General features: G+C 49.8%; 2 protein-coding genes across 8 annotated transcripts in view; both read right to left on the reverse strand.

Annotated features, from left to right (window-relative positions):
• Positions 1 to 96: 96 nt before the first annotated feature.
• Positions 97 to 11,531, reverse strand: rusc2 (RUN and SH3 domain containing 2). 5 transcript variants are annotated; one of them, XM_085908842.1, is made up of 13 exons: positions 11,411 to 11,531; positions 7,512 to 9,088; positions 6,617 to 7,043; positions 5,497 to 6,054; positions 4,593 to 4,769; positions 4,350 to 4,511; positions 3,681 to 3,757; positions 3,434 to 3,608; positions 3,256 to 3,361; positions 3,144 to 3,190; positions 2,043 to 2,940; positions 1,764 to 1,928; positions 97 to 1,452 (listed from the first exon to the last, which is right to left on the reverse strand). In XM_085908842.1, the coding sequence occupies exons 2-13, from the start codon at positions 8,898 to 8,900 to the stop codon at positions 1,185 to 1,187; spliced, it is 4,449 nt and encodes a 1,482-aa protein (XP_085764968.1). In that variant the 5' UTR covers positions 8,901 to 9,088; positions 11,411 to 11,531; the 3' UTR covers positions 97 to 1,184. The 5 variants fall into 5 exon arrangements, with proteins under 5 accessions (XP_085764968.1, XP_085764967.1, XP_085764965.1 ...); XM_085908841.1 differs by having other exon boundaries at positions 4,593 to 4,766; positions 6,617 to 7,046; XM_085908839.1 differs by having other exon boundaries at positions 6,617 to 7,046.
• Positions 11,532 to 12,028: 497 nt separating this feature from the next.
• The window catches only part of LOC147058324 (protein unc-13 homolog B-like), a 45,525-nt gene continuing 31,556 nt past the window's right edge, over positions 12,029 to 25,997 (reverse strand). The window contains exons 13-47 of one of the 3 annotated variants that reach the window (XM_085908771.1): positions 25,851 to 25,926; positions 25,401 to 25,406; positions 24,729 to 24,803; positions 24,386 to 24,605; positions 24,083 to 24,310; positions 23,287 to 23,428; positions 23,040 to 23,209; positions 22,684 to 22,799; positions 22,437 to 22,600; positions 22,041 to 22,194; positions 21,476 to 21,544; positions 21,197 to 21,286; positions 20,828 to 20,968; positions 20,018 to 20,274; positions 19,744 to 19,829; positions 19,165 to 19,212; positions 18,479 to 18,605; positions 18,309 to 18,405; positions 17,807 to 17,950; positions 17,205 to 17,282; positions 17,048 to 17,125; positions 16,472 to 16,507; positions 16,330 to 16,365; positions 16,203 to 16,232; positions 15,776 to 15,802; positions 15,435 to 15,523; positions 15,231 to 15,368; positions 15,036 to 15,159; positions 14,653 to 14,697; positions 14,510 to 14,581; positions 14,251 to 14,398; positions 14,129 to 14,185; positions 13,825 to 13,905; positions 13,591 to 13,750; positions 12,029 to 13,473 (exon numbers count right to left, since the gene is read on the reverse strand). In XM_085908771.1, coding sequence (XP_085764897.1) covers positions 13,191 to 13,473; positions 13,591 to 13,750; positions 13,825 to 13,905; positions 14,129 to 14,185; positions 14,251 to 14,398; positions 14,510 to 14,581; positions 14,653 to 14,697; positions 15,036 to 15,159; positions 15,231 to 15,368; positions 15,435 to 15,523; positions 15,776 to 15,802; positions 16,203 to 16,232; positions 16,330 to 16,365; positions 16,472 to 16,507; positions 17,048 to 17,125; positions 17,205 to 17,282; positions 17,807 to 17,950; positions 18,309 to 18,405; positions 18,479 to 18,605; positions 19,165 to 19,212; positions 19,744 to 19,829; positions 20,018 to 20,274; positions 20,828 to 20,968; positions 21,197 to 21,286; positions 21,476 to 21,544; positions 22,041 to 22,194; positions 22,437 to 22,600; positions 22,684 to 22,799; positions 23,040 to 23,209; positions 23,287 to 23,428; positions 24,083 to 24,310; positions 24,386 to 24,605; positions 24,729 to 24,803; positions 25,401 to 25,406; positions 25,851 to 25,926 — 3,892 coding nt within the window. In that variant the 3' untranslated portion in view covers positions 12,029 to 13,190. Of the gene's footprint in view, positions 13,474 to 13,590; positions 13,751 to 13,824; positions 13,906 to 14,128; positions 14,186 to 14,250; positions 14,399 to 14,509; positions 14,582 to 14,652; positions 14,698 to 15,035; positions 15,160 to 15,230; positions 15,369 to 15,434; positions 15,524 to 15,775; positions 15,803 to 16,202; positions 16,233 to 16,329; positions 16,366 to 16,471; positions 16,508 to 17,047; positions 17,126 to 17,204; positions 17,283 to 17,806; positions 17,951 to 18,308; positions 18,406 to 18,478; positions 18,606 to 19,164; positions 19,213 to 19,743; positions 19,830 to 20,017; positions 20,275 to 20,827; positions 20,969 to 21,196; positions 21,287 to 21,475; positions 21,545 to 22,040; positions 22,195 to 22,436; positions 22,601 to 22,683; positions 22,800 to 23,039; positions 23,210 to 23,286; positions 23,429 to 24,082; positions 24,311 to 24,385; positions 24,606 to 24,728; positions 25,787 to 25,850; positions 25,927 to 25,997 lie in introns of those variants that run through there. The other 2 variants (XM_085908769.1, XM_085908770.1) reach the window with 2 other exon arrangements.

Here is a 25,997-nt window from a genome sequence, read left to right on the forward strand (position 1 = left end):
GCTCCAAGAAAATGGCACCAGATTTTTCTTTACTGTTATCACATACCATTGTTGCATCCAAAATGTCTTACTCCCCCCCCCCCACACACACACACACACACACACAAGAGTCACGTGGTCACAAGAGCACTTTAGTTAGCCACATTAGCTTGGTAGCATCATACATATGCACAAGAGGAAGATGGTGTAGAGATTTACAGGTTGGGGGAATCTTCTAATGGATAGCAAAGGACGTATTTACACTGAAATACTGTTGGCATTATTAAATAGTTTCAACTGTACAAGAAAAGCAGACAAAGAGGCTAACACCATCAATAAAGTGTCCAAACAGTGCAAATTTCCCTTCTTTTTCTTCTTCGCTAAAACTCGGTTTGAGCCGCGACTATGATAACCGAGCGATTAGTCGGAAAGACGAAGCAAAGATCGGAATATATGGCGGAAACACCAACGTCGAAACAATGGAAATTATTAGATCCTGGGTCAAATTGTCAACTGGACAATGTTTTAGGGTAACGTGCTACTATTTTACGAGCATAAAAATAAATTCTTTGTGATGTCAGAGGCATCTCATTTTGCTCCCGGTCTTAAATATCAAACATGTAAAAAAACTCACTCCTTCAGAGTAAACTGCAAACAAAGCACAGGCAAGCTAATGTCAACAAACTCTGGACTTTGTCTCCTTCATTGTGAACGTTTGTACGACTTCAGAGTCATTTTGACGTCAGCCGTTCTGCCGTAGCGCTTTAATTAGCTTGGACTAGTGCTTACAGAACATTCAGACACTTGTTGAGGAATCGGCAGGTAAAAATCTGTTGCAAGCGACTAGACTCCGTCGTAGGTAGCTAGGGTGACAATGGGTTGAGCAAAACATGCTACGCTACAAGGGCTAACTCCAGTGACATTATAGGAAGTACGGGGTGCGCGTTTGTTTCTTTAATGGAGCCATGACAATTCTTATCTCTTTGACTACAGTGATGATGGCCACATCCATCCATGATTGACAGCAAGTCCAACCTGATGTATCGATATCTACCATATTAACAATCATAATATTAATAATAACCATAATATTGGTGACATGATCACAGTCCAGTTGCTGTCTTTGGGTTTTGGTTATTTGGCGGGTTGCATGCTCACGTGTGTCAATGGAGGTCACATCCTGTTTACCGCGGGTGGTGGGACTTTCACTGACCGGATTCAGACTCGTCACCAGAACTCCCAGCGCCGCACGCGCCACCGGCACCGCCGCTATCATTGGAGCCGCTGGCATCCTGGTTCTCCCCGGTGCTGCAGAGCGAGACGTAGACAATGGGCACCAGGCCCCGAGCGGCGCCCATAGAACAGAGAAGCCAATCGGGATCCGCCTTGCTCAGCACTCGTAGGACATCGCCCTTGTTGAAGCTGAGCTGACCCGTCTCTGTGGCGATGTGGTGGCACAGCGCTCGCACTTTGCTGAAGGAGGAAAAGAACAACTTGAGCATCTTTGACATCTTTGAAGGTTGAAGGTGACCCACAAATTAGGTTCTGAAAATTCTGGGGATATGACAACAGCTGCGTGAAAAAGAGGATGTGCAAAACTGCCATCTGAGGCTCAGGATCTATCCTGTTTTAGCATAGTTCTGAGGTAAAGGCTCACAGTGGTGGCCATCTTTTATTCATGCCGGAAAACTCAAGAGCGGAAGACAATGCCCATCACTGATTTCATAACTAGGTAACTGCTGAATGTTTGTTTAAAGCGACTTTTTGCTTTTGAAGATTCCTACCATGTTGAGTGTTTAGTCTCACTAGCTTTGGTCTCGTTGAGTGAAACCACACCGGACGGGGGCCTGGCGGGCGCCGGCTCTACCTTTTGGCTGCCCCCAGCACCGATGGTCTGCGCCATTAGGCCCAAAACCGATGAGTCCAGACCGAGCCAGCCAGACGGCAGCCTGAAAAATACATTTTTTTTACTTTTTGTTCATTTGAAACACCTGTGCCACGGCTTAACCACGAGCGTGATTAGCTTAGCTGGTGTACTGAATTTAGATTTCTTTTGAAAGTACCTGTTCTTCTGAGCTTTAGCCTTGAGTTCACTTGCGTATGTCTTGCTTGGTGACCCAACGCCGGATCCAAAGAGTCGCCCCCAGCGCAGCCCCTGAGCGACGCTCTCCGGCTGGACTTTGGTCGCTGGACTTGGGACTGCCGTCATCTCCTGGTTGAGGAGCGACTCGGGCGGGCTTCCCATCCAGAAGGGCCGTCCCCCAGAGCCTGACTCGGCGCCCTCCACTGCACCCTCCCTGGCGGGCAGCAGCCGGCAAGGGCGGCGCTCGGCCGACGTCCGGCGCTTGTCCGTTTTGACGAACTTGGAACCCTCAGCGGACTGGTCGATGTAGACTTGGGAGGATTGCATGAGTTGGTACCACCATCCAGCCTGGCGGTCCTGACGCTGGCGCCCCTCGTGCGTGGCTGCGGGGTCCTTCCGCAGGGGATCCTTCCGCAGGGGATCCCTCCTCAGGGGATAATTCCCTACGTCCTTTTCCTCACTTTCTTGCCCTACTCCCTTCATCCTCTGGCCATCAGTCACTCTGTCCGCGGCCCAGTTAGCAACCCCCACCCGGACACTCTCCTTCCTGGAGGCCTCCGTCCTGGGCCAGGTGCCATCAGGCCTCATCGCCACCCTCTCTTTCCCGGTGACCATGTCCCCAACGGCGGCACCCCAGCCCCTCATGAGCTGCAGGGTGGAGCTGGTGGTGGACTGTCCCGCCGAGCGCAGCAGCTCCTTGCGCCGCTTCTGCTGCTCGCGCCCCGTCGCCAGGAGCCGGGGTTCAAACAGGAGGTCCAGGTCAAACGGGAGAAGCGAGAGGGGCTGCAGTAATAGAAGGAGCTCGCCGAACAGCTGCTGACACGCACCCTGAGCCAGCGGGACCAGGCCCCAGGCGTTGTAGTGGGCGGCGATGATGTCTGGAACCAAAGGAAAGGCTTATGTGGAGGTGCTGCATCAAAGAGAAGACATGCTTCTTATCTTGCCACTTATTCTCAGCTACGACTCAGCAGTCTCCACTTTGCCGTTGCCACGATTAGGTTTTGGACTTTTTCAACTACTCAATCTTCTGTCTTCCTTCCCCCCCCCCCCCCTCATCGCAGATAGAAGTATGTAAACTTACCTTCGTGTGTCAGGAGGTGACCCAACCAAAACTCCAAAGATTTGAGGCTGGAAAAGAAGAGCAACGAGATGAACAAGAGGCTCAAAATAAAACAAAGAGAAGGAGAACTTACTTGAGAAGACCGAAGATGAAGGCGTTGAGTCTCATGCTGTGGCTCGTCAGCTCCGAGAACTGGTTCACCTTTGTCAGCAGGTTGTGGAGGACCCGCGTGGCTGGACCTGACCGGCAAAAACACCCAACAGGGTTAAGGGTTCTCCGAAACAACTGGAAGGAACCTGGTTGGTCCTTACCCAGCTGCGTGGAGGCCTCCACCAGGCTCCAGGGCTGACAGCGGCGCTGTCCGATGATCAGGTCCAGCACGTAAGCCTTGAGGCCGTCCTGCAGCAGCTCGTGCAGCGCCGGGCATAAATACTTGAGGATCAGGTGACCCACGTTGGGACTCACCCAGCTGTTGCCCAACTTGGCCTGGTCCCCCCCGAATGCAAAACCCGCGTAAGTATCGACAGACTGACGCCAACGCGGACGTGTTGGACTTACTTTGACGTCGGGGTCCCGGCTCGTACCAAAGTGAGCCACGATCAGATCGACTGCCGTGTTGACAGCCTTCACCAAACCTGGCAAAAGTCCGGAACGCAGCAACGTCAGCGCAACATTTAGTTTGCCTTTTAAGAAAAGAGTGCTGCTGCAAAAGTATGTCGCAGAGATTTGTTGTCCTTCATAGTAGCATATCATATTTTTAGACGACTATTTTTTTCCCACATACCAAGAGCGTCATTTGGACTTTTTTTCTTGTTTAGATGACACATGCAAATGATGTAAAGGTTCTATCCTTCCTTATCAATAAAAACGAACTAATTAACAAACTCTTATTTGTGTCATTCAAGCAAACATTTTAGCCCCAAAAATGCTAAACATTGGGCCGAAAGCCTTACTTACAGCATAATGGTTGTCTTTTCGAACATTATAATCTCATATTTGGTCACACTTCTGAAACATTCAGATCTAAAATCCAATGGTTGAGCACAATCCCTTGAATTTTACTGCACAACAAAGTGGTGCACAAAAAAATCCAACGTGGGAGCAGAAAAGAAAGAAATCTCTCAAAACTTTTCCGGCCAATTGCAATTTTCTGCACGATAGGGAGCACAAAGGCGACTTTTCTCAATGCTCCCAAAAAGACTCAATCTGGCGTTCACGCTCACCAACCTCTCTTGTGAGTCATATCGATGGCAAACTGTGGCCGCGAGGCGGCGGAAGAAGAGGACAAGGATGTAGCTGCGGAGGCGTCCGGGGACAGGCAGAACTCCTCGGGCGGCCTCTCGGTCAGAGACAAGTAATCTGGGGGCAAGGTCTGCTGCATCTGCTTGACTGAAGACAGACAAAAGAACAACAGACTTTCAATTACACACCCGAAACAGGAAGTAGGTGGTCACGTGACCCACACCGCACCGTGAAGGCGTCCCGTCGGCCGGCTGCGGGGATCCGAAGGGAAATCGAAGACGTTGCGTCTGAGAGGACGGCGCGGATCTGACAAAGAGGAGACGCCAGCCGGTCTCTCGCCGCCGAGAGGGTTCTGGCGTCGGTATTCCCGCCACTTCAAAGCCTGCGGGGAAAGGTGGTGCGCTGCTGGCAGAGTGCGAGGAGGAAAGAAGAACAGTAAGGATAAGGCGGGACGAGATCATCACAAACATCAAGATGACGAAGAGAAAGAAAACGTTGCAAGTCCGAGGGAAATCCAGAAAATAAACAACAGCATCCTCGAGAATCAGAAATTTATGGGCCAGCAAATTCAGGCTCATAGTACCTCATAGCAATACACGTGACACTAAGTGGAAGGAAAAAAATAACCCGTGACGCCGTCGCACTCGCGTCCGCCTTGAAGAACAAAGGCAAAGAATAACAGCCTTAAAAGCACAGATGAAGAAAGTTGTGGTGCTCAAGGACCCCAATGTCGTGGCTCAACTCTGGAAAGAGGTCCTGCTTGCCAAACTTCATATTCGGAGCTGATATTCAGAAAGATTGAGAGGATTGGATGAGCTGTACTTTTGAATACACTCAGACTCTGTCTCCAGCAGAACACACATAAATTGAGTTTGAGGCCCCTGGATTAGGAATATGAGGTTGGGGTTGAGATTAAAGATGAAATCCTTTAGCGTTTGGGATTAGGAGTTAAATTTAGGGTTAGAGTCACAATTTGGCATAATTTTCAAACCATCAAAATGTTACTTTCTCATAATCAATCTCATTTTTTTTTTGTCAGTGGATTGGCATTCATACAATAATATTCACGTTCCAGTTTGGACAAACAGAATATCTCTTCGGCGGAGCTACTTCAAAGTGATGTGAAACTGACCATTCTGCATCCTGCTTCCCTCCACAAGGCTCCCAGTCTTGGCGCACCCCAGCGGGCTGACAACGTCCCCGTGCAGGGGCGGCAGGGTGGGGGGCGCCATGCCCCTCTTCACACCAAGGCCAGCGGGGGGAGTGGTGCAGGGCGGCGGCCCCGTGCGCACCACGCTATGCTGGCAGCGGGAGAGATTGTGAGGTGGCGGGGGGCTCGGGGTGCACGTGGAGCAGGTCCTGGTGCTGGCAGCCTCCTCCTGAAGGTGGACTGGGGAGTAACTCCCCAGGGGTGATGGACGGACGGAGCCGGGGGGAGCCGCGGCTCTGGCTAGGACCTCCCGATGGCGCTCGGTTCCCACGGCGTCCTCGCTTTCGTCCCCGGAGCCAGAGCAGGCCTGTATGCCAGACAAGTAGCTGGTCATCAGGTGGGGTAGGGGCTTGGGCTGGGGGGGCTTAGGGGCCAGTTGGTGGTGGAAAGTGAAGGGCTGGATGGGGAGGGAGGTAGGCCGCTGGTCTTTGCCGTAACGGACCACAGCCGGGTGGACGTCGGGGCAGCTGGAGGACCTGCCTGCATCAAGGAGAGCAAACACCATTGCTGAATCTAAATCTGTTCACTTGTTTATACAAATTAAGATAATTATCATTGAAGCAATGTCGTCAGCTAACAGACAAGCACACGCTCATTAGCTTAGCCAAATAACATTACGTAGACATCAGGAAACTGCTCAGACACAACAAACACACGTGTGTAAAAACATGCACGCAAAAACACACAAACTTAAGGATCCAACATCAGAAGAATGTCTTCTCCTTTTACTGGACAGTGAGCAAGGACGCACACGCACGCACACATGCACACACGCACACACACAGACACACGTTTGTGCCTGTGAGACGCCTCGCAGTATTGCGCAATATGTTTGTCAGTCTAGAGGCCGAAGTGCTGCTATCGCTTGAGATAGCCGCAGTGACATTGGCTGTCACAGTAATCATAAGTTAATAAGTTGCAGTGAGAACGGTGGAAGACGGAGGGGAGGAAGTGAGGGTGGAGAAAAAAAAAAGGGGGGAAGGAAGAATGCAAGTGAGAAAAAAAAAAAAGTCAAGACGGGAAGGCAGCACACAAGACACACCTTCAACGTCGGTCTCCCGGGTGGCGTCTTGGCCACAATTGGGGGCTGCGGCGTCACCCTCCCGGCCGGGCGAGAACTCGCCGGAGGAGTAGGGGTCTGCCTTGAGGGACGGCGAGCCGCCGTGCCGCCGCTTGCTGCGGGCCATCTCGGCGAAGGAGGTGACCCGGGGCGGCGGTGCAGGAGGCGGCTCGGCCAGAGCACCGCCCCCATCGCTGAGGTGCACGGGGCAACTCAGCATGCGCTCCAGAGAGCCTGGGCGGGGCCCCGGCGACTTGTCCAGGTTGCGGTCGTAGCTGCGGGATCGCAGTCGGCCGGCGCCGTGCTTGCCCTGCGGGGGCGACACGTTGACGTACACCTGGAGGAGGACGGCAGGGGCATCTGGCTCGTCCACCGCCTCCTCGTCTTCATCCTCTTTAGCCGCCACAGGCTGCTGGAAGAAGAGTACGAAAGGCATTGAGGAACCTTCTCTGTCTACCAATCTGCACGCTCCACTCCGTCTGCTTCCCCAACGATGAAGTAAAAAGATGCGCATGGCAAATGGCGCTCGGACTCATGTGACATGATTTTGAGTCACGCTCCAAGATTCAGCGCAGCAGATGTGGTGACTTAGCGTCACAGATGCAAAAATAAAATGCATCAGTCGGGGGGGGAAAGAAATCACAGGCAACAGTCAGCAGACCAAGAAAAAGCAGAAGTTGATTCCTTGTTCTTTGCTTGCTACTGCTGCTTTGATATGCTCATTTTGTACATTCATCAATATGGAAAAATAACAAATAGAACCAAAAATTGAGAAACTTAGATTATCTGGATGCAAATTCAAAATAAAAAGATGATGGAAAACAACACACGCATGAATCAAGTTTTACAACTGTCAAAGGAAAAACTGAGAGCTCACCGTCCCTGACTTTTCATCCTCCCCCTCATCTTCCACTTGCTGGTTGGCCCTCTGCTGGAACAGGAAGTACTCGCTGGGCTGGGTGGAGCATGGCGGACTGCCCCTGCTGTTCTCCTCTGAGCCACTGTGGACAGACGATCCGGCGGGGCTGGGCGGAGACTGTGATGACAGCTCGCAGGTGACCAATTTGTAGTAATTCTGGCTGGCCACAACCAGCCGGGCCCGACTCTGCAGGCAGGACACTCCCTCCCCTGCGGGCGTCGGACAGAAGGAGTTGCAGTTGGCGTCCAGCTCCAGGGCGGCCTGGTGCTCCGCCAAGCAGGAGCTGGAGGAGTAGGTGGATAACGAAGGCTCTCGGCCAAGCGAGAAGGCCAGCGGAGGCTCCGTGGGCGATGTGAGGAGGTCCAAGTAAAAGGCGCCCTCTATTGGGTCCCGCTGGTCAATGGCAGAGGGCCGCTCGGCAGGGCTGTTCAGGTTGCCTGACTTCTCGGGGACGCCATTGTTCATCTTGTTGTAAATAGTGCTGAAATTGACTAGCACGCCGTCCGAGCTGTTGCACGACGAGTCGCTACAGTAGCCCCGCGGGCATTCGGGGAAGGCGTCAGGGAAGTCCTGGGAGAGGTTCTGTGCCACGGTGCAGCAAGAGCAGTGATGCGCCAAAGACCCTGAGGAGTAGGAGCCCGTCTTGATGCCGCAAGGCATGGGAGGATCTTTGTCTTCGTCGTCCTCCCATTCGTGCTCGCCGCAGTCCACCGACATGTTGGAGCCGCTGCTGCCATGCCGCCGGCCCAGCTCCGGCGCGTCCGAGCTTTGGCTCGCGCCATTCCGATATCGTGGCTCTGACGTAAAGTTCAGGCCGCGCAGGCAGAAGGTGGGCGAGGCGCCCTCGGCGAGGCCGTGGAGGTGAAAGGAGGAGTCCTCGTGATAGCCGGCCAGGTTGTCGTCGTCCTCGTCGTCCTCGTCATCCTCATACTCCTCGTCGTCAGTCTTGACCAGAAATGGGTTGCAGCGTAGCGGGTGGCGGCTCCTGGTCTTGACCCAGGGTATCGTGTGAGCCGCGACCAGTTGCTCGTCCGAGATGCTGGAGGTGAACGAGGAGTCGTCGCTAACTGTGCTGCCGCCGCCCTTCCTCTTCGGTGCCGTGTCGTGAGCGGAGGTCTGGATCAGGCTGCTGTAGAGCAGCGTCTCCCTCTGGACCACGTCCCTCTCCGGAAGGGAGGTGGTGCGACTCAGGCCCAAGTTCTCCGGGGGGCTGAACGGGTTGCCCCTCTTTAGAGAGCCGCTCCCGACACCGCAGACCCCTCGCCGCCGCCCCGACACCTGGCAGTGCACCAGGGGGATGTGGTGCACGATCAGGGTCTCGCCGGACAGTTTAGGGGGGCCGTCCATGGCGGAGAAGCAGCACACTCGGAATCAGACGAGCCTGCGCTGCGTTGACGCGGGCGCTCAACGGCAGCAGGCCGGGTGCAGCTCAGCGTTGATAGGCCGGGTGCAGCTCAGCGGCACCGCCGGGAGAGGGTGGGTAAGTCGAGGGCATGGTAAGCATGGAACGCAAAGTCAGAGATGGAGAAAGACATCTGCAGACAAACAAAGACTGCGTGTTACTACTTTACAGTCAAATTTATTTTCGTTAGTGCACAGGACTCAACTGGATCCAGTTGTCAACTGGTGGTAAAAGTCCAAAAGTCAAGACGAGTGGCTGTAGCCTCAGGCCAGGGCCGGGTGTCTTCAGGTCAACTTGACGTACAATTCAATTCTTATCACTTGTATTAGACTTGGTTAGATTTATGAAATGTCTTTGTGCAATTGCAAAAAAAAACTCACACGTTCAATAACCCTCTGTGATAATACTAATCATCCCTCTACGGTGCCTGCTTCGTGTATGGCGGAGAGAAAAACCACATGGATGGATTGAGGCATATTTACTTGACCAAAGGTGGTTTGTTTAACCGGTGCTCTCACCTCACGTTTAAATGAGAGCTAGACAATCAACATACGGCCTTCTTGGCGTCAACGCGTCCCCCTCGTCAGCTCGCCGCACCTCTAGTAGAACGACCGTCGCAGAGTCATAAGCATCGACAAGTCGGATCGGTCAAATTATTGCATGCGTGAACTAGGGTCACTGGCCGATGAATCTGACTCATCGAGTCGGACATGTCAACTCGTCACATGTGGAAACCTATCGTGCAATAACTGGGTGTAATGTGATCTTGACCCATCTCTTGTCAACAAGTCGCAAAGGTGAACTGTTAACACATAACAACTAGTCTCACGCATCAACTAGTTGCACAGATTAAGTATCAGACCAACTCACGTTTGTCTTGTCAACCGCTTGCGCATATCAACTTGTCTCTCTCATCACGTCGTTTCTCTTGACAACCAGTCGACTTTATCGACACGTCTTTCTTATCTGCTTCACAAGCACCAAGCCGACGCATTCGTCAACTAGTCGCACTTGGCGTCAACAACACAACAAGAGACTCGCCGGTCAAGAGATGCCCGTGACCTGGATGGACGTTTGCCAAACAACGCTGGTTTGGTTCCCTAAAGGAGATTAGCTTAGCAAGGCTTATGTAAGAGTTGACCGCTAGCTCTCATGGGCTAGCATCTCAGTTAACATGACTGCGACAAGTGGACAGCCAGGGCGGCGGGGCGACGTGCAGCAGCTGAAGCAAATTAATCATAGAAAGACAACAGACCACCCTCACACACGCACAAAATAGAAAGTATGCGCATCCTGCCAAGGACGGCTGCCTGTTACATAACGTGAGGAGAAACGCGAGTAGATACTAAAAAACATCTTTATACTGTCTGCAAGACAGACGCTAACCACAGAAGATTCACGGAAGGCGCGCCCGCACACTAGCTGCACTGGTCAACTTGTCATACTCGTCAACTGCTCACACTGGCCAAACTCGTCGACTAGCCGCAGGTGCCACTCTCACCAACTATTCCCATTCCGCCATTTATGACGCTTGTCACGTTTGTCCTGTGCAACAAATTGACTAGTTGATGTCAATTTGTTGCACCGGTCTGTCTTTACATATCAAGGGAGTGCCGTCATGCTGCTGCTTAAGTGTCCAGGTACACACATCAGCAAGCATTAACCAAAATCGACATCCCTCTGCCTCGCAGTATTGAAGTACCACAGTGAACGTCCCAAAGAAGTGAGTAGTCCTAATTTCAAAAAGAAAGAAAACAACAAAAGTATTCCCACACTACAACTCAATGAAAGCTGAGTCAATTGTAGCTAATTACATGTGCGATGCATTCATAGTATAGTTAATGTCAATCATAGTTTTAAGACTGGTAATACACGTCAGAAACTGAACGAGACTTTTATTTTCAAGGAAGGCAGCGGAAATACTAGTCATTGCTTCTGCGGAGCTTGACGGCTGTTTGTTTCTGTCATGTCGGGATCAATATGTGATGATCAAATGAAGTCTTGGGCCTCTTGCGTGTCATTTATCGAACATAGTCATCCAATAGAAACGAAATCTGTGTTTACGCCCAGTCATCTCTTGTCAATGCGTAAAACACGGCAAAATCTCGTTACTGGCAGGACCGACACAAACGTTCCTTTGTGTCAATGCGATATATATATATGTATATATTTTTTTTTAATCCCGAAATGCACAGCCTAGAAACAAACTCTGCTGTCAATTCAATCAGAAACCAGCGTTTTCCACGACAAATGTTGGAAAAAACGAGACGAGATGATGGATGAATGTGGTGAAAAGGATATTTAAGGAGGAGGCTGAGGGAGGCGTCGTCGGTTCGGTACGAATGAGCCGACAAGCCTGCGGGGCCGGACCGCCCAGAACCTCCATTCGGTGTTTGGCTTCTACCTTTTCTATCACCGACGACAAAGACACCAAGAATGAATTCAAAACAGTCACCTTGGGGGTCACTGTCCGTGTCCTGGCGTTTCACGCACGTACGTGTGCGGGAGCCCGTGCAAAGACGACGTCGTCGACGACGAAAATGCTTCTTGTCGACTTGGCGGCATACACACACTGCGCATGCGCGGTGACGACACCGCCTTATCTAACCCGCATCATGACATCCACTTGGCCTTCCGCCTTGCCTGATGATTTTAAATGTCATCATTAATAATAATAATAATAATAATAACCCGAAATGAGAGACGTGCCTTAAAACATACTACATTCAATATAAAAAATGACACTTTCATCAAACGCTTACATAATCGTGGTGACAGATAATTTAGTGTCATTTTCTGCATTTTGACACCTGATGGTGCTGTATGACAGGAATTCTAAACTACAATGTAATCAAGACTGATTAGCGCATCATAAGTAACATTTTTATACAGTACTGGAGTGTATATCTATTAAAGATATTTCACAGTATTTAGAAACTCGCCTTTTGGAATGTTCATTTGAACAAATGGTGGCGCAATACTTAGCCATAAAATATCAATAAGCAAGAACCGATCAATGCTATTTTCATTTTTTATCTTTAAAAAGAGACTAACCACAGTTCATTCATAAATATTTTATGTACAAAACATTAGTCCAGTGTTATATCACGCAATTTGTCAAATGGCCTGATTACATGTTGCTCAGTCTTCGTATATGGTAAATGATCACTTCATCTACACGCATTTTACAATTCATTCACCCATTCACACACACCAATGGGAGGCTGCTGCCAGGAGCAAATTAGGGTGAGGTGTCATGCTCAAGGACACTTTGACAAGGTCGCCAAGGTTGAGGATCAAACCCACAACCTTTGAGTTGTGAGACAACCACTCTACCACTGAGCCATGCAGCCCACATATGCAATTCACATTAAATACATGGCTTTACAGGTTTGTACACACTTTTTCTTTCCCTTCATTTGTACAGACGTGTATCCAAGGCGAGCTCTTGGATTACTTGGCACATTGTAAACATACACGGAAAGTTGGCCTAACTGACGTCACGCGTTGAAATCCAACTCAAAACGTGCACCGGGACACTTTGAAAAGTCAGAGAGTTGAATTTTCGCCCTTGTTTTGGCAGCGGTCGTCGCAGTTTGAATTCAAGGCAGCAAGAAAACCGGGATTCAAAGCAGCAAGAAAACCGGAATGTCGCTTTGTGTCCGTACGTAACCTAACACGAATAACAATTTGGCGCCCTGCCTTTTGTATTGTCGTCAAGCACCACGTTTAAGGACACCGAGTGAAGAAAGGTACGCCAACTAGCCGCCAACTCATCGATACGGCCGTTCTTTTTTCTTTCTTTTTTGCGATGAACGGAAACTCACTCTTTCTTTGTCATCAAATGACATTTCAAAGCGCTCGTGCGTTACTGCGTTATTTTCCACCGACAAAATGGCAGCAAGACGCTCGCCCTTCAAGGTACGATACGTAAGAGCACAGATTGAAGCTAATAAGCTAGCGTTTAGGTTTCTCTGACAACACAAAAATCTAATTGTTTGTAAACATCAGGATGGGCATTTTGTAAGAATGTAATATTTCGGCCCCGATAAATTTGCTAGGACTGAATGCGGACATTTAATGTTCCGGCCCACCTCAAGTTACAGGAGCTTTTTAGTTTTTGATAATTGCAGTAGTCCCAACACACAATAGTTCGCCAGACTTCTAGGCTCTTTGTTTCAGTCCTCGTTTCGGGCCTTTGGCAGACCACATGGGGAAAGCGTCCGGTTCCCCGTTCAACTGCCCTCCTCGGGGGGCCGTGACTCCGACTTGATCTTGACAAACTCCTTGGCTACGTCGTCGTTGGGCCGCTGGGCCAGGATGCGCAGCACGGTGGTGCCGGTCTGGTCGACGTGGACGGCAGGACCCAGGGGGCACCAGCAGACACAGGCGCGGCGCCCGGCCAGGTCGCACAGTTGCAGCACGGCCACGCCCACCACGCGATCGGCCCGCCCAAAGCAGTAGTCCTTGACCGAGGCCTGCAGCTCGCAGCATTCGCCTCCCTCTTTTCCCAACGTGCTGATGAGAACCGACAAGGAGCCACCATTAGTGGAAAACAGACTCATGGACACCAGGGAGAGAAACTTGCACAGTATGTATATGTCACGTGACGTCATGTGTGATATTGCCACTGACAATTGGAAGCTCTCGTTGAACTTTGCGCTCCAGCAGTTGTTCTTGGACTTAGTGGTGAACTTGCGCTTCTTGTCGGCCAGCGCCGGGCCCAGCAGAGAAACCTCCACGAAGGGGCGGAACATTCCGGACGTCCGCCAGCGCAGGTCGTTGACGCCGATCACTGACGGGCGACACAGCGACCATTCGTAACCATGATAACATCAGCGGCTGAAATGCAACCGGAGCGGGAGTCACCTTTGACGCCCACTTTGCGTTCCTTGGCAAGCAGGTCCACCTGCAGCACCACTTCGCCGATTGGGTTCTCCACTCCTGAGCCTCAAACACAAAAACACAAAAACTGGGACCACGTTTTCAAAGCCCAGCCCTGGTCTCGACCCCTTAATTGGATTCCTGATTCTGTTTTGAACCGTAACCTTGACTTAACACTCATTCGGGCTTGAAACCCTTTGAAAGCTTAACTTTGTCTGCTTGAAATGCTCATCAAAATGATTCAAGATTGACAAAACGACATCAGCGGAGGCGGGGCTTAAGAGCTCACCTCGATCAGGGCGAACCTTTTCATTGGCTGTGATTCGGATGCCCGTGCCGTTGTGCACTAGGAAAATACGCAAGCACGTTAACGGTGTTTCCACGCGTGCGCGCGAGCGCAACCGCGGCCACCTTGTTCCCGCTGCGTGGTGACGAAAGTCCTGATGAGGGCATCCGTGCTCTGCGAGTAGAGCGACAAAGCTTGACGCAGGGACGACAACTCGGGACTTGTCTCCACAAAAGATTTCTTCAGGCCATTTCCGCCGGCGTGGAAATATTGCTGCAAAACACAAAGCGACAAAACTTTATTCTAGATTAAAATTCCTCAACTAGCCTGAAAGCCAGGCCTTTGTTTGAAGACCCGGTCATTTGACTGGACGGCTCCGCCCACCTTGAGGCTCTCCAGGCTCGCGTCCACCACGGTGCACTGCTTGGGTGTCAGCGTTTTAGCCTCCCCGCCGCCCTAAAACACAAACTCGTCATTGTCTTCGCCGTCATCATCATCATCATCGTCGTCGTCGTAAAGTGAGCTACCTTGAGGTTGGAGAGTCCTTTGGCAGCAGTGAAGATCTGCGCACCCTGCAATAATGAAATTGACGACGATGATCATTTTTGTTGTTATCATATTTCAGCCCAGCTGATGACAGCAAATAGGTTTTGACTGGCCATCAGCAAAGGCAGCCGAGAAATTCTACTCTGTGATGCAAATTCAGATTTACGATATTTTTGTACATTATCGTCAAATAGTCGATTTTCTTAAGACCATAGCACCCACCCCTAGTTTCAAGGGATTTGGTCTTGATGATTTGGGTTTCCAACAAGGATTAGCGTTTCAAAGTAGCGTTTCTTCCCTGGATTAGGGTTTGGAAACAGGGCCAGGTTTGAATTCCGAAGTGTGGGATGCCGTTTGTTGTTACCAGACTATCGTTGCTCTGTGGCAACACAATGTTCTTCTCCAGAGCGCTCAGGACGGCCTTCCACAAGTCCTTCAGGATCTTCTTGAGGACCGCCTTCTCGCACACGTCCGCAAACACGCTCAGGCTGCACGCAAGCACGTGTATGAAATAACGCCAGCTGTCGGACAGAAAGGGCACGTAACAGAGTCCGCATACTTGGCGTCCAGGAAGTCCATGAGCGGTCTCAACATGGCGTCGGCGTCACCCTCGGCCGTGTCGGGGTTCGGGGGGCCCCTCATCTGGCACAGCAGCTCCGACACCTGCCGCATGCACGCGCTGATGCGCGCCTGTAAGCTGATGGAAGACAAAACGTTGCCTGATATAATCGCTTCCCTCTGTGGGTGTGGGCGCGCTCGTTACCTCGTGGCAAAGACGCCGCTGAAGTTGTCAAGTACGCCGTTGAGGTGCAGTTGCAGCTCGTTCAGGATGTCAGCAGCCTCCGTGTCCAACTACAGCACACGCACGCATCCACACACACGCGGGTTTGAATTTGAAGGCCAAAAATGAGGCTGCTGCGAGGGTCGAGGTGGTGACCGCTTCTGGCGCGCTGGGACCTCTGAGGTGCGTAAGGATGTCCGCCCACCCTCGCACCACCTTTTGTCTACTTTTCAATCCGCTTTGCAGACGCGTCAAAGCACTAAGAAGCAAGACGAGGAAGCCAAAAGGGAGGCCAAAGTGACACGCAAACCAAAACAACCAACCTGCTTCTCTTTGTCTTTCTTCTCATCCTGAAACAACACAATGCACAAACGTCACAAACCGCAACATGCACGGACGCACGGGGGCACACATACACAATAGACACACACACACACACACACACACACACACACACACACACACACACACACAAACAAACTCTTACATACATTCAAATACACATTTACACTAGTCTAGATATCATGTTGATGTACAGATGTACAGCCACGCTGACACACAGAACCACACACACATACAGGCACACACACGCACACACAAACACACACACACACACACAGTCGGACCTCGTCCTCCTTGTCCTTGTCCATCTGAGCGAGAGCGAGTAGGTGAACAGAGATGGGGCAAAAAGTGACAAACGGGATGTGGATTCACTTCTACTTCCGTTTTGTAACCGCAGCCGCCACTTACCTCCGAGCCTTCTGAGTCGGAGCAGCTCGACTGAGTCGAAAATGAAATGATAATTAACAAATAGAAGCAATGATAAAAGCACAAAATAATAGACAGAAAAGTGTTTAGCACAGCATAGCGTACCCACCCCGTCATTATCAGCACCTTCAATATCATTGTTGGCCTGCACGGGGGCAACAACCAAGACAGAACAACCAAAACAAACAAATATGAATGACGCCAAGAGGCAAGGTCATGCGATCATGTCACCAGGCCACATATGTACCAACCTCATCATTAAACTCCTCCTCTTCCTCGTTCTCCAACTTTTGTGAAGAAGCATCAATATTTAACATGTCAGTTCATGAAATGGAAGGAAACTGATCACTAATGGAAAGGTAAGATTACTGGTGAGCTCGGGGAAGGGGACTGGGACATTCACGACAGTTAGAGAAAAGGGCGTTCTGGCAGATTTCAACGAGTGGAATTGCTGGTGAATAAGGGAAAGGGAGATTGCTGGTACAGGGGCGTTGCTAATACGTTAAGGAAAGGAAGGCTCGAATTTGGGAATGTGGGATTAGCTTTGACAATCATTGTAATGATACATTTTTGATCACGGCTCAAGAAACGATGACCGTGAGGCCGTAGGGAGCAATAGGTGGCCGGGCTTTGGGGGGGGGGGATCTAGAAAGAAGGGACCTACCCTCTCTTCCTCAACTGTGAACTGCCAAGAAAACCAAACACTGAAAAGTCAGCCCACAGGTCTTCAAAGCAGATTGAAAAGCATCAAAAGGTGGTCAACTTCCTAAAAGGCAAGATTACTGCGCAAGAAGGAGCAAAAAAGGACGAGAAGCTGCTCTGCCGACCTGCTTTGCTCCCATGGACTCGAACATCCTCTCCAGAAGGACTCGCATCTGCTGGATGTTGTTCATCAGCACGCAGGGCTACACGGCAACCACAAGACAAGGTGAGGGACGCCCGCTCGACTCGCTCGACTTCCGACGCTCGCGTTTGGGTACTGACGATCTTTTCCTTGCCGCAGTAGGTTGGAAAGTTTTTGGCCAGCAGGGCGCAGTACTGCAGCAGCACATGGCTGATGGTCTGCAAAGACAATGAGCAAACAGGACCAATAAAAACACCTTTAGCAACAAAGGTTAGCACGACGGACGGCCAGGTCACGCCCGAAGGATCATGGGACATTCAAGGTACGACGATCATCCGTTGATCAACTACTACGATAATACTTGTTCTAACAACTCTGACAAGAATAATCCTTTTGACGTAACACTTTAAAATACAATACAACACAGATTTAATAATAAAGCGCATTTTCCAACATCTGGAATCATGGTAATAATAATAATGATCTAAAATAAAACTAATAGCAATCAGTCTCAAAAGATAACAAATGTAATTCCGACGATGTTATTTCTTTTAACAACTTCACTCGTGATGTAGTGAGAATAATCCTGGATTTTGACAATTATCCTTCAACTATGAGGATCGGAATCACTTCATGAGATTTGGATCTGACGACGACGACGATAATCGACACTGGCAATGATCATTTTTGCTAGAAACACGCTACGATGACGAAAACCTTTTCATCTAACTTTCATCATCACCTTGGCGAATCGTCTGTTGTAGTGAGCCAGCACGCCGGGGTCGGGGCACTCCAGCTTTCGGATGATCCCAAAGCTTTGGTTGAGCTGCGTGAAAATGTCCACCACCGAGCAGGAGAACAACGCGTGCTCCGACGTCGACTGGAACTGGGGAGGAGCCAAAAGAAGCAATGGGAAGGAGAAGACAACAGAAAATTCATATTTTTTTCAAAGGTGATGCCTTTTGATTTTTTTTTTCTACTGATAAAGTTAGCAAAAGGGGAGATTGCTGGTCAATTTGGGAATTAGGGTGATTGCTGGTCTGTTCACAAATTAACGTGAATTGCTGTGGCGCTTCCAAGAATGGAATTGATGCTAAATTCAGAGAAAGGTTTGGGAAAGGAGGACTGATGGAAAATTTAGAAGTGTTTGAGGAGGCTGGTATGCTTTGGACAGGAGATTGCTGGTGGCAGATCTCGCTGGTAAGTTTAGGAAAAAACTGGCGTGTGTGTGTGTGTTGACTCACTCCTTCCCTCTTGTCCCTCTCCAGTGCTCCATGCATAAAGTCCATGGAAACATCCTCATTCTCAGCCAGCCAAGCCAGAACGAAAGGCAGGAACCACCTGGAGACCACAACAAGCCGTCAAATGCGGACACGCGTGTGACTAATCCACACAGGCGAGACGAATGTCTTACGAAGGGTATTCGGGAATGATGTCGGCAAAGGCGGGAAGATCCGACACATACTCGTTGTAGAGCCACTTGACCTTGAAGTGAAGGTTCATGTAGTCTGAAGGCTTGCACAGACGATGATGATCGTGCTCTGGGGAACACAAAGTCACGTCAACATCAAAATTTTACCAGCAGTCGAACTTGCCAAACTTCAGTGAACCAACCCATCTTTCCTAAATTCACCTGCAACCACGCCTTCCTAAACTTTCAAGCAATGGCCTTTTCCAAATTTACCAGCAACCTCACGTTTTGCTAACTTACCATCAACATCCATTTCCTGAATTCACCAGCAACTTCCCTTTCCAAAATTTTCCAGGTTTCAGACCATTCAAAATCTACCTTTACTTACCGTCAATCAACGCTTTCCAGAGTGAAGCAGCAATTCCTTCATTTTTCCTGAACTTACCGGCAACCCCTCTTTCCTAAACTACCAGCAATCATCTCTTTCCTTAACTTACCAACAACCTTCTATTTGAAAATTTAGCGGCAAATCACCTTTCCAAAATCTACTACCAACGTCCTTTCCATTCAGACATGATCAGCAATCAACCGATTCTTTCCCTTTTGAACGTTTAGCTACGACGGTAATAATCTTCTGATCTAACAACAATGATTTGAAATCTTCCATATATCTGCATCTGTGGTCTTACCATCCTGGAAGTGTACTCTGCGGATGCGGAAGGTGCTGGGAGCTGCAGCTGCCATGGTGACAGAATGGCAAAAAAAAAAAAGAAGAAGAAAAAAACAGTGACAGCAGAGAAGAAAAGAAGGATGTTGTTGATGACTTGATGATAAATTTGATGGAGGAAAGCGGTGAGGCACCAACAGCAATCCAAACGCACCCTCAAACCCACCAACACAAATTTAACACCAATTAAACTCCTGCATTATGAACTGCCATGCAAGCGTACAAAGGAAAAGCTAACCACTGGGTGATGTAATAAATCCCCCAAAACAGGTAAGCTTGCAATTTGGGAAGATTTCGTGGACCCAAGTTCTTTCTAGCCTACACTAGGAATATGTCCTAGACAATCACTTGACGACTAACACGCTAACAATGCTAACAAGCAACGCTCACCGACGTTCCTGCGATAGCGACTGCCTTTAGCCAAAACTGGAGAAATACCAAAGATTGTCAAAGAAAATCTCGGACGCAGCAAAGACAAAAACCAACAACAACAAGACGGATTTAGGAATGGACAAACACACACGCTAGCACAAAATCGTACCCTCCAGAGCATACTTGACATCCTGCGCGAACAGTGTCCACATCACCTCAGCGCTGACTTTCCCCACGTTCAGTTCCTGAGGAAACCTACAGGGAGCCAGCCCACAGAAGTTGCATGTTTTATAGCGAGTCCTCAAAGTTTGCGCACACACACACAGAGCAAAAACCCAGATTTGTATTTTTTGTCTTTCCACTGCTGCAAAGCTTCACCATCTTACGTAAGTGAAACCTCTGCAGCAGGTGAATTTTAAAAACAATAGAAGAAGAAGACTGACTGATTGATGATGGGCGTGTAAGAAATCTTGTCCTCCTCGATGATGGACACGATAAGCGTGATGAGTTTGGGCCAGAAGTCCAGATTCTGAATGCTCGGGCCCTGCTCCTCTGGCGCCTGGCTCTCCTCTTTTTTCTCTTCCTCCTCATTCTCTTCTTCTTCTTCCCCCTCCACCTCCTCTTCTTCTTCTTCCTCCTTCTCCTCCTCACCGTCTACTTTTTCCTTCTTCTTCTTCTTCTTCTTCTTTTCTGGCTCAGGCTGCAAGGAAAAAACAAAGCTGTGAGTTAATAATCCTTGTGTACATAGCGAACATAACAAAAGCAATTGGAGCGGCTCGGTGGGGCGCTGGGTAGCACGCCCGCCTCAAAGTTAGGAGGGTGCGGGTTCGAATCCACCTCCGGTCCTCCCTGTGTGGAGTTTGCATGTTCTCCCCGTGTCCGCGTGGGTTTTCTCCGGGCACACCGGTTTCCTCCCACATCCCAAAAACATGCTTGGTAGGCCGATTGAAGACTCTAAATTGTCCCTAGGTATGAGTGCGAGTGCGGATGGTTGTTTGTCTCTGTGTGTCCTGCGATTGGCTGACAACCGGTTCAGGGTGTCCCCCTCCTACTGCCCGATGACGGCTGGGATAGGCTCCAGCACGCCCGCGACCCCAGTGGGGACAAAGCGGTTCAGAAAATGGATGGATGGATGGATGAATGGATGGACAAAGACAATTGAATGTGTTTTTAAAGGCCTGTCGTTTGGATGTTGTTTTGTCCTGCGTCTGCGCGCAAAATAAACAGTTTGCGAGGGTAAGGCGTTTACTGACGATGGGAGCGGCGGTCTGGAACTGGTGGTTGAAGAGCTCCAGGCAGTTGTTGAAGATGTACTCGTAGGTGGAGTTGAGGCAGGCCTTGACACAATCGCGGACCACCGACGACGCCCTGGGGGGGCTCGGCAGCTCCAGAACCTGGACCGCGTGGACAAGAACACGCCATGTTGGTATTGCCTCGATAATCCCGATAATCCATCACATGAAATACAACAAAAAACATTTTTGGTTGATTTTTCTGCTTTGTGTTGAGAGCAAAAAATTGAGAGTCACAGGTGCTGCTGATGCTGATGATGAGACAAAGGGCCTGTTAGCATATTAGCCACGGCAATATAAGAAAGCGCAATGCATGGAATGAGTTTGGACCTTCATCCTGAAGAAGGTGATGCTGGTGAGGAGGTCCACCGTGGACTTGAGATCCTGGAGGCGGGGCTTGCAACTTGCCGGAAAGTTGTTCTGAGGACATACATGCGTATTTTTGTTCATCCCAAAAAAAAGAAAAGTCAAATTGAGGACAAAACTAGGATTTCTTTTGTTGTATTTTTGCTGTGTTACATCTTTTGAAAGATGGAAACACCTCCCCAAAAGCCATTTGGCTAGCATAATGTACGTGGCATCTATTTTTTCTGAGGTTCGCACACTCACTCGGTACATGGAGAGGTCAATCCTCAGGGAATTGTGGAGCTGATCCAAAAGCTTGACAAAACGATCCCGCTGTTAGAGAGACAAAATACCAAAGTTCACAATTTCTCACCTTATTTCACGAGACAAATGTCTGGATTTGTATTTATCAAGCTTTACTTTTGATCGGGTGGCCAGAGACAGGTCAGTTGCTTAGCGACAAGCATTTATGTCAGGATAAAACAATTGCAACCGTGACAGTAGCCGGCACTTAGGGGCCAACATGAAGTTCAATTTGAGTGGCGCCTTTAAAAAAAAGTGCCATCAACTTGCTTCAAGGCCAACTCAGCATCAGGACTCCCTGATGATGGTGTCCGTCAGCTCCTGCCACCATCTTTGAAGGTGGACTTGTTAATAGGCTCGGCAGGATGGCGCAATTTGACTATTTTTACTGCTTAAACTTCAGACAACTTGGCCGCGCCCAGTGTGAGTGTGCAAGTAATTGGACCACAAACAGCCAGCGGGGTTCCCAGATCACGGCGGGAACGCTCCGTCATTCCACCTTAACTGCGACTTTTATGCCACTCACTCCGAAATTGGAGGCGGCAAAGCTGGTGGGTGCGGAGGCGTTGGCGGTGGTGGCGCTGGGGTGCGCGTAGAAGGCGTTGATGTTGGCCAGCAGCGTGCTCATCACAGCCGGCACGCCCGACACCATGTACTTGGTCGACAAGCACGAGAAGTGGCTGAGCGCACACACACCCACACACAAATTAGGACATTGTCAAATACGGCAGTGCCCTGACTTGCAAATTGAAAAAAAAATCGGAATATATGCTAGATGAGCATTGTCTTCTCTGTGAGCTGTCCTACCACTGTTCAAAGTTTATTTCAACCAGATACAACTTTTACCTCAACTGTACTCTTTGTCTTTTACTACCTTTCACAACCTCATGTAAGTTACGTAAAAGATTGACGGTAGCCTTACGTCATGGCCTGGTAGATGGGTTCGACGCCGTATCTCATGGCAAACTCATCCACCAAGTCCTGCTGCAATTCGTCAAAGTAAACCTTCCAGGCGTCATCGCCCTGCGCCACCGGGAATTTGATCGTGCCGGTGCCCTCCACATCCGTCACCAAGTGGAAAATGTTCTGCCGGATAGAAGCGCAAGATCATGAAGTGGGAGCCTCTCCCACCGAGCACCCTACCCAGAGGGGGGGAGCAGAGGCCTTACCTCGTGGAGACAGGTGTACTGCACGTGGTACGGCGCCACCTTTTCCTCGCCTTCGATCTCCACGCTGATCTGGAGGCGAATGGCGCCAGACACCGCCGACTTGTCGGTTCGCTTTTCTGGAATAAAAACAAACAAAAAACGAAAGGCATAACTGGCAGTGCATCTCAAGCTAACGACTAAAGCGACTAATCCCTCGTATTGGACATAGAGTGCCCTCCAACCAAGCCTAGCTCAGCCCAGCCTTTATCAACATGGCGTTTTGAGATTTTATGTGGGTGGACACACGACAGACATGCCACATTTCTTGTTGCAAAATGATGTCTGCAATCAACTGACAACAAAAAAAACATCCGTACCCAGGTTGTACCAGACGTCCATTTCGCCGCTGAGCGTTCGGACCTCGATGATGCTCTGGCCCAGAAAGTCGTCCGACTCCCTCTTCAGCCGCTGCTTCACCCGCGACTTGATGTCGTCGTCCTCGTCCCACACGCGTACTTTCACGCGGTCCGACGAGTTGTGGCACTGGCTGGAAAAGGCGGCGCAGAGCTCAAAAAAGATTGGAAACAAACATCGCTGTTGAAGAATGGATAAGCGCAAACTCACAAGGTGAATTTCTCCTCCCAGACCGGGTTCAAGTTGCCGTAGATGGTCTTGGTCCTCTTCTTGGTCTTGCCCACTTGAATGGTGACGTACGGGTCACTGGATCCGGTCCGGTCCTTGGCCTGGAGCCCCTGCGCACTCACAACTAACGCACCAGAGGAAGTTTAGGAGCATTTCAACTGCGTGGCTGCCTTAATTGGTAATTCGTCAATTATTTTCAAAGACGTTGAATGGGCCTGCTTCCTGAGCAACCTTGTGCAACTATTTCAAACTCAGATTGACATCTCCGCCTTTGACGAACCACGCAGACAAGGTGTGATGGTTGTCACGGCAACAACCACTGCCACTGCACACTGCCACGTGCCAGGTTGCCGTGGTAACAGTGGCACCCTGGATGCGCGGGAGGCGGAAGCAAGCGAAAGTGGTTTGGGTTAGCGCTGAGGCCGGTGCGCAGATGGCGCATCGGCGCTCACAAACTACTGCGGCGTTTTGCCGAGATGCTTGTCAGCACCGCTTTTTAAAGATTCCGGCTCATCTGCAGTGAAGTTGGAAGACCGTGGTGGCTTTATTTCCTCTCGCACGTCCACCTTTTCGACATCAATACGGCTGACGACGAGGCGTTCTAAAGAGGCCAGGCCGGCAGGGTATTTGAAGGCCAGATGGATTTTCATGCCACGGCTAAAACTAGCACTTTGGCCGAAGGCACTCAAGTTTTTTCACACTATGGGGGACGGGGGTCGACTCCTGCCAGATATCCCGAAGTGTCATCGGGCTCAGGAGAACAAGAATGAGAACGTACCATTGATGGTGATCTTGGCTGACCACTTGGAGGTCCCGTCCAGGATATTTTGCTTGATGGTCTTCATGTGCTGGTTGTGGAGCGTCCTGGAAATGTCGAACACTCGGCGAATCTCCTCAAAGATCTCCGGCTTATTCCTCTCGCGAATTTTCATCCGGTCCTTCATGGCCATGATGATGTGTTGAGTCCGGTCCTCCGCTCCAGTCTTGGAGCTTTTCTCTGCGGCTCCTGAGGAAGACGGCAGCAAAGCGTCGACGACAAGGCTCGATTTGAAATTTGGCCGCAGAAGCTCTTTCCACTCACGCTGCAGGCAGTCGGCGTTGAGCAGCTCCTGGCACTTATCGTGAACTTTGACGCCACACTCGGCGCAGCGCATGCCCTGCCTGGCGATGCCCCATAGCAGCCCCTCGCACTCATAGCAGTAGGTGGGCGCGGTGGCGGTCCACACCTCAAAGTTATGCGGCGTGGTGCAGGAGATGGGGTAGATGAGAGCCTGAAGTGTCTTCTTGTACACGTGGCACTTCTGTTGGGATGGGAAGCAGCCAACAAGCACCTGTGACTCCGTGACCATGAGGCACCTTTGCATTCACTGTGGTAACAATCCGAGAGGCACGACATCGCCACGCGAATCGATAACGTGACTAACCAGCTCTTTGTCTTTGAGGGAGCTCCTCATGGCCAACGTGTGGGACAGACTGGCCTTCCTGGACTGCAGCATGGTCTGCAAAGATGAAGCCAATGAGGTTTTCATATCCTCCCACAAGACAAAGAGTTGAAGACCAACCTCTTGACTACGGTGCAGTGTCGAGTGATGACAATCAGCTGATATTTTAATTGATCAGCCTACGATTACCCCTCCACTTCCACACGTGCAACTTTTAGAATCATTGTTGCATCTTGTCTTCATCTGGCTGCTTGCTAAGGTATTTTTCCAAACTCATACTGTGCCCCTCCTTCACAGTAGCATAGTCTACAGCAGTCACGGTGTAGATTAAAAATAAGTAAATAAGTAAGTAAATAAATAAATAAGCGCCACGGTGGAGCACTGATTAGCAAGTCCGCTTCACGGTTCAGAGGGTGCGGGTTCGATTCCACCTCTGGCCCTCCCTGTGTGGAGTTTGCATGTTCTCCCCGTGCCTGCGTGGGGTTTCTCCGGGCACTACAAGCCCTTCCTTCTATGGTTTCATATGATTTTGTTTTGTTTGTGAGCGACAGCGTGGGCATCCCCACGCTGAATATTTCAAAGGACGCACAAAGTGTGCGAGCTCATCCCACATCATTCAAAACACAACAATTACTAGAAATGTGCTTTACTCACCATAGCCTGGAAGCCAGAAGAGGAGGAGGAGGAGGAGGAAGAGGAGGAAATCAAAGGTTACAGATGAGCAAGCAGCTTCAAAAAACGGGCTTTTGGGTTTTCTTGGTATTTTATCCATATTTTTCCAAAAGAAATTCCTAGTTGCTTCCACCTTTTGTCTTTATGGTCCTCCGCTTAAAGGACATATGTTTTTGTTTGTTAGCTACTTACAATTAGCATTGCCACACTGTAGTGGATAATACATCACGTTTTAATCTCATTGGTCAATTTAATTCACATGTATTCAATGGATTGTTATGATACGATTATAAATTTCCACTCGCAACGGAATTACGGGAAATGCGTCCTTGGCAATTTTGTAATTATTTATGAAACTGCACATATTCACGTTGGAAGCGTTTCTGTGTTTTTAAGGCCATTCAGAAAAAACTGTTCATGACTGGAACTCACCACTTCACTAACGAGAGCAATAGGCCTTCGCTTTCGGAGGTCCGGCATGCTGTCAATGCCAAACGGTGCGTTTTCCCTACATCAATACACACAAACACACAGATGGAAATCCATACAGCTTTCGCGCTGGATGTTGGCGGCCTGATT

This window comes from Syngnathus leptorhynchus, chromosome 4 (assembly GCF_054491065.1).
Source record: "Syngnathus leptorhynchus isolate UIUO chromosome 4, UIUO_Slep, whole genome shotgun sequence".
Classification (NCBI taxonomy): domain Eukaryota; kingdom Metazoa; phylum Chordata; class Actinopteri; order Syngnathiformes; family Syngnathidae; genus Syngnathus; species Syngnathus leptorhynchus.

Bases quoted from the DNA above. Each gene is read 5' to 3' on its own strand.
- rusc2 (XM_085908839.1), bottom strand. From the start codon at position 8,900: ATGGACGGCCCCCCTAAACTGTCCGGCGAGACCCTGATCGTGCACCAC. The intron at 1,929-2,042 runs GTACTTTCAAAA...TGTATTTTTCAG, and splicing joins GCTAAAGCTCAGAAGAACAG to GCTGCCGTCTGGCTGGCTCG. The intron at 1,453-1,763 runs GTAGGAATCTTC...TTCCTCCTTCAG, and splicing joins GAGACTAAACACTCAACATG to CAAAGTGCGAGCGCTGTGCC.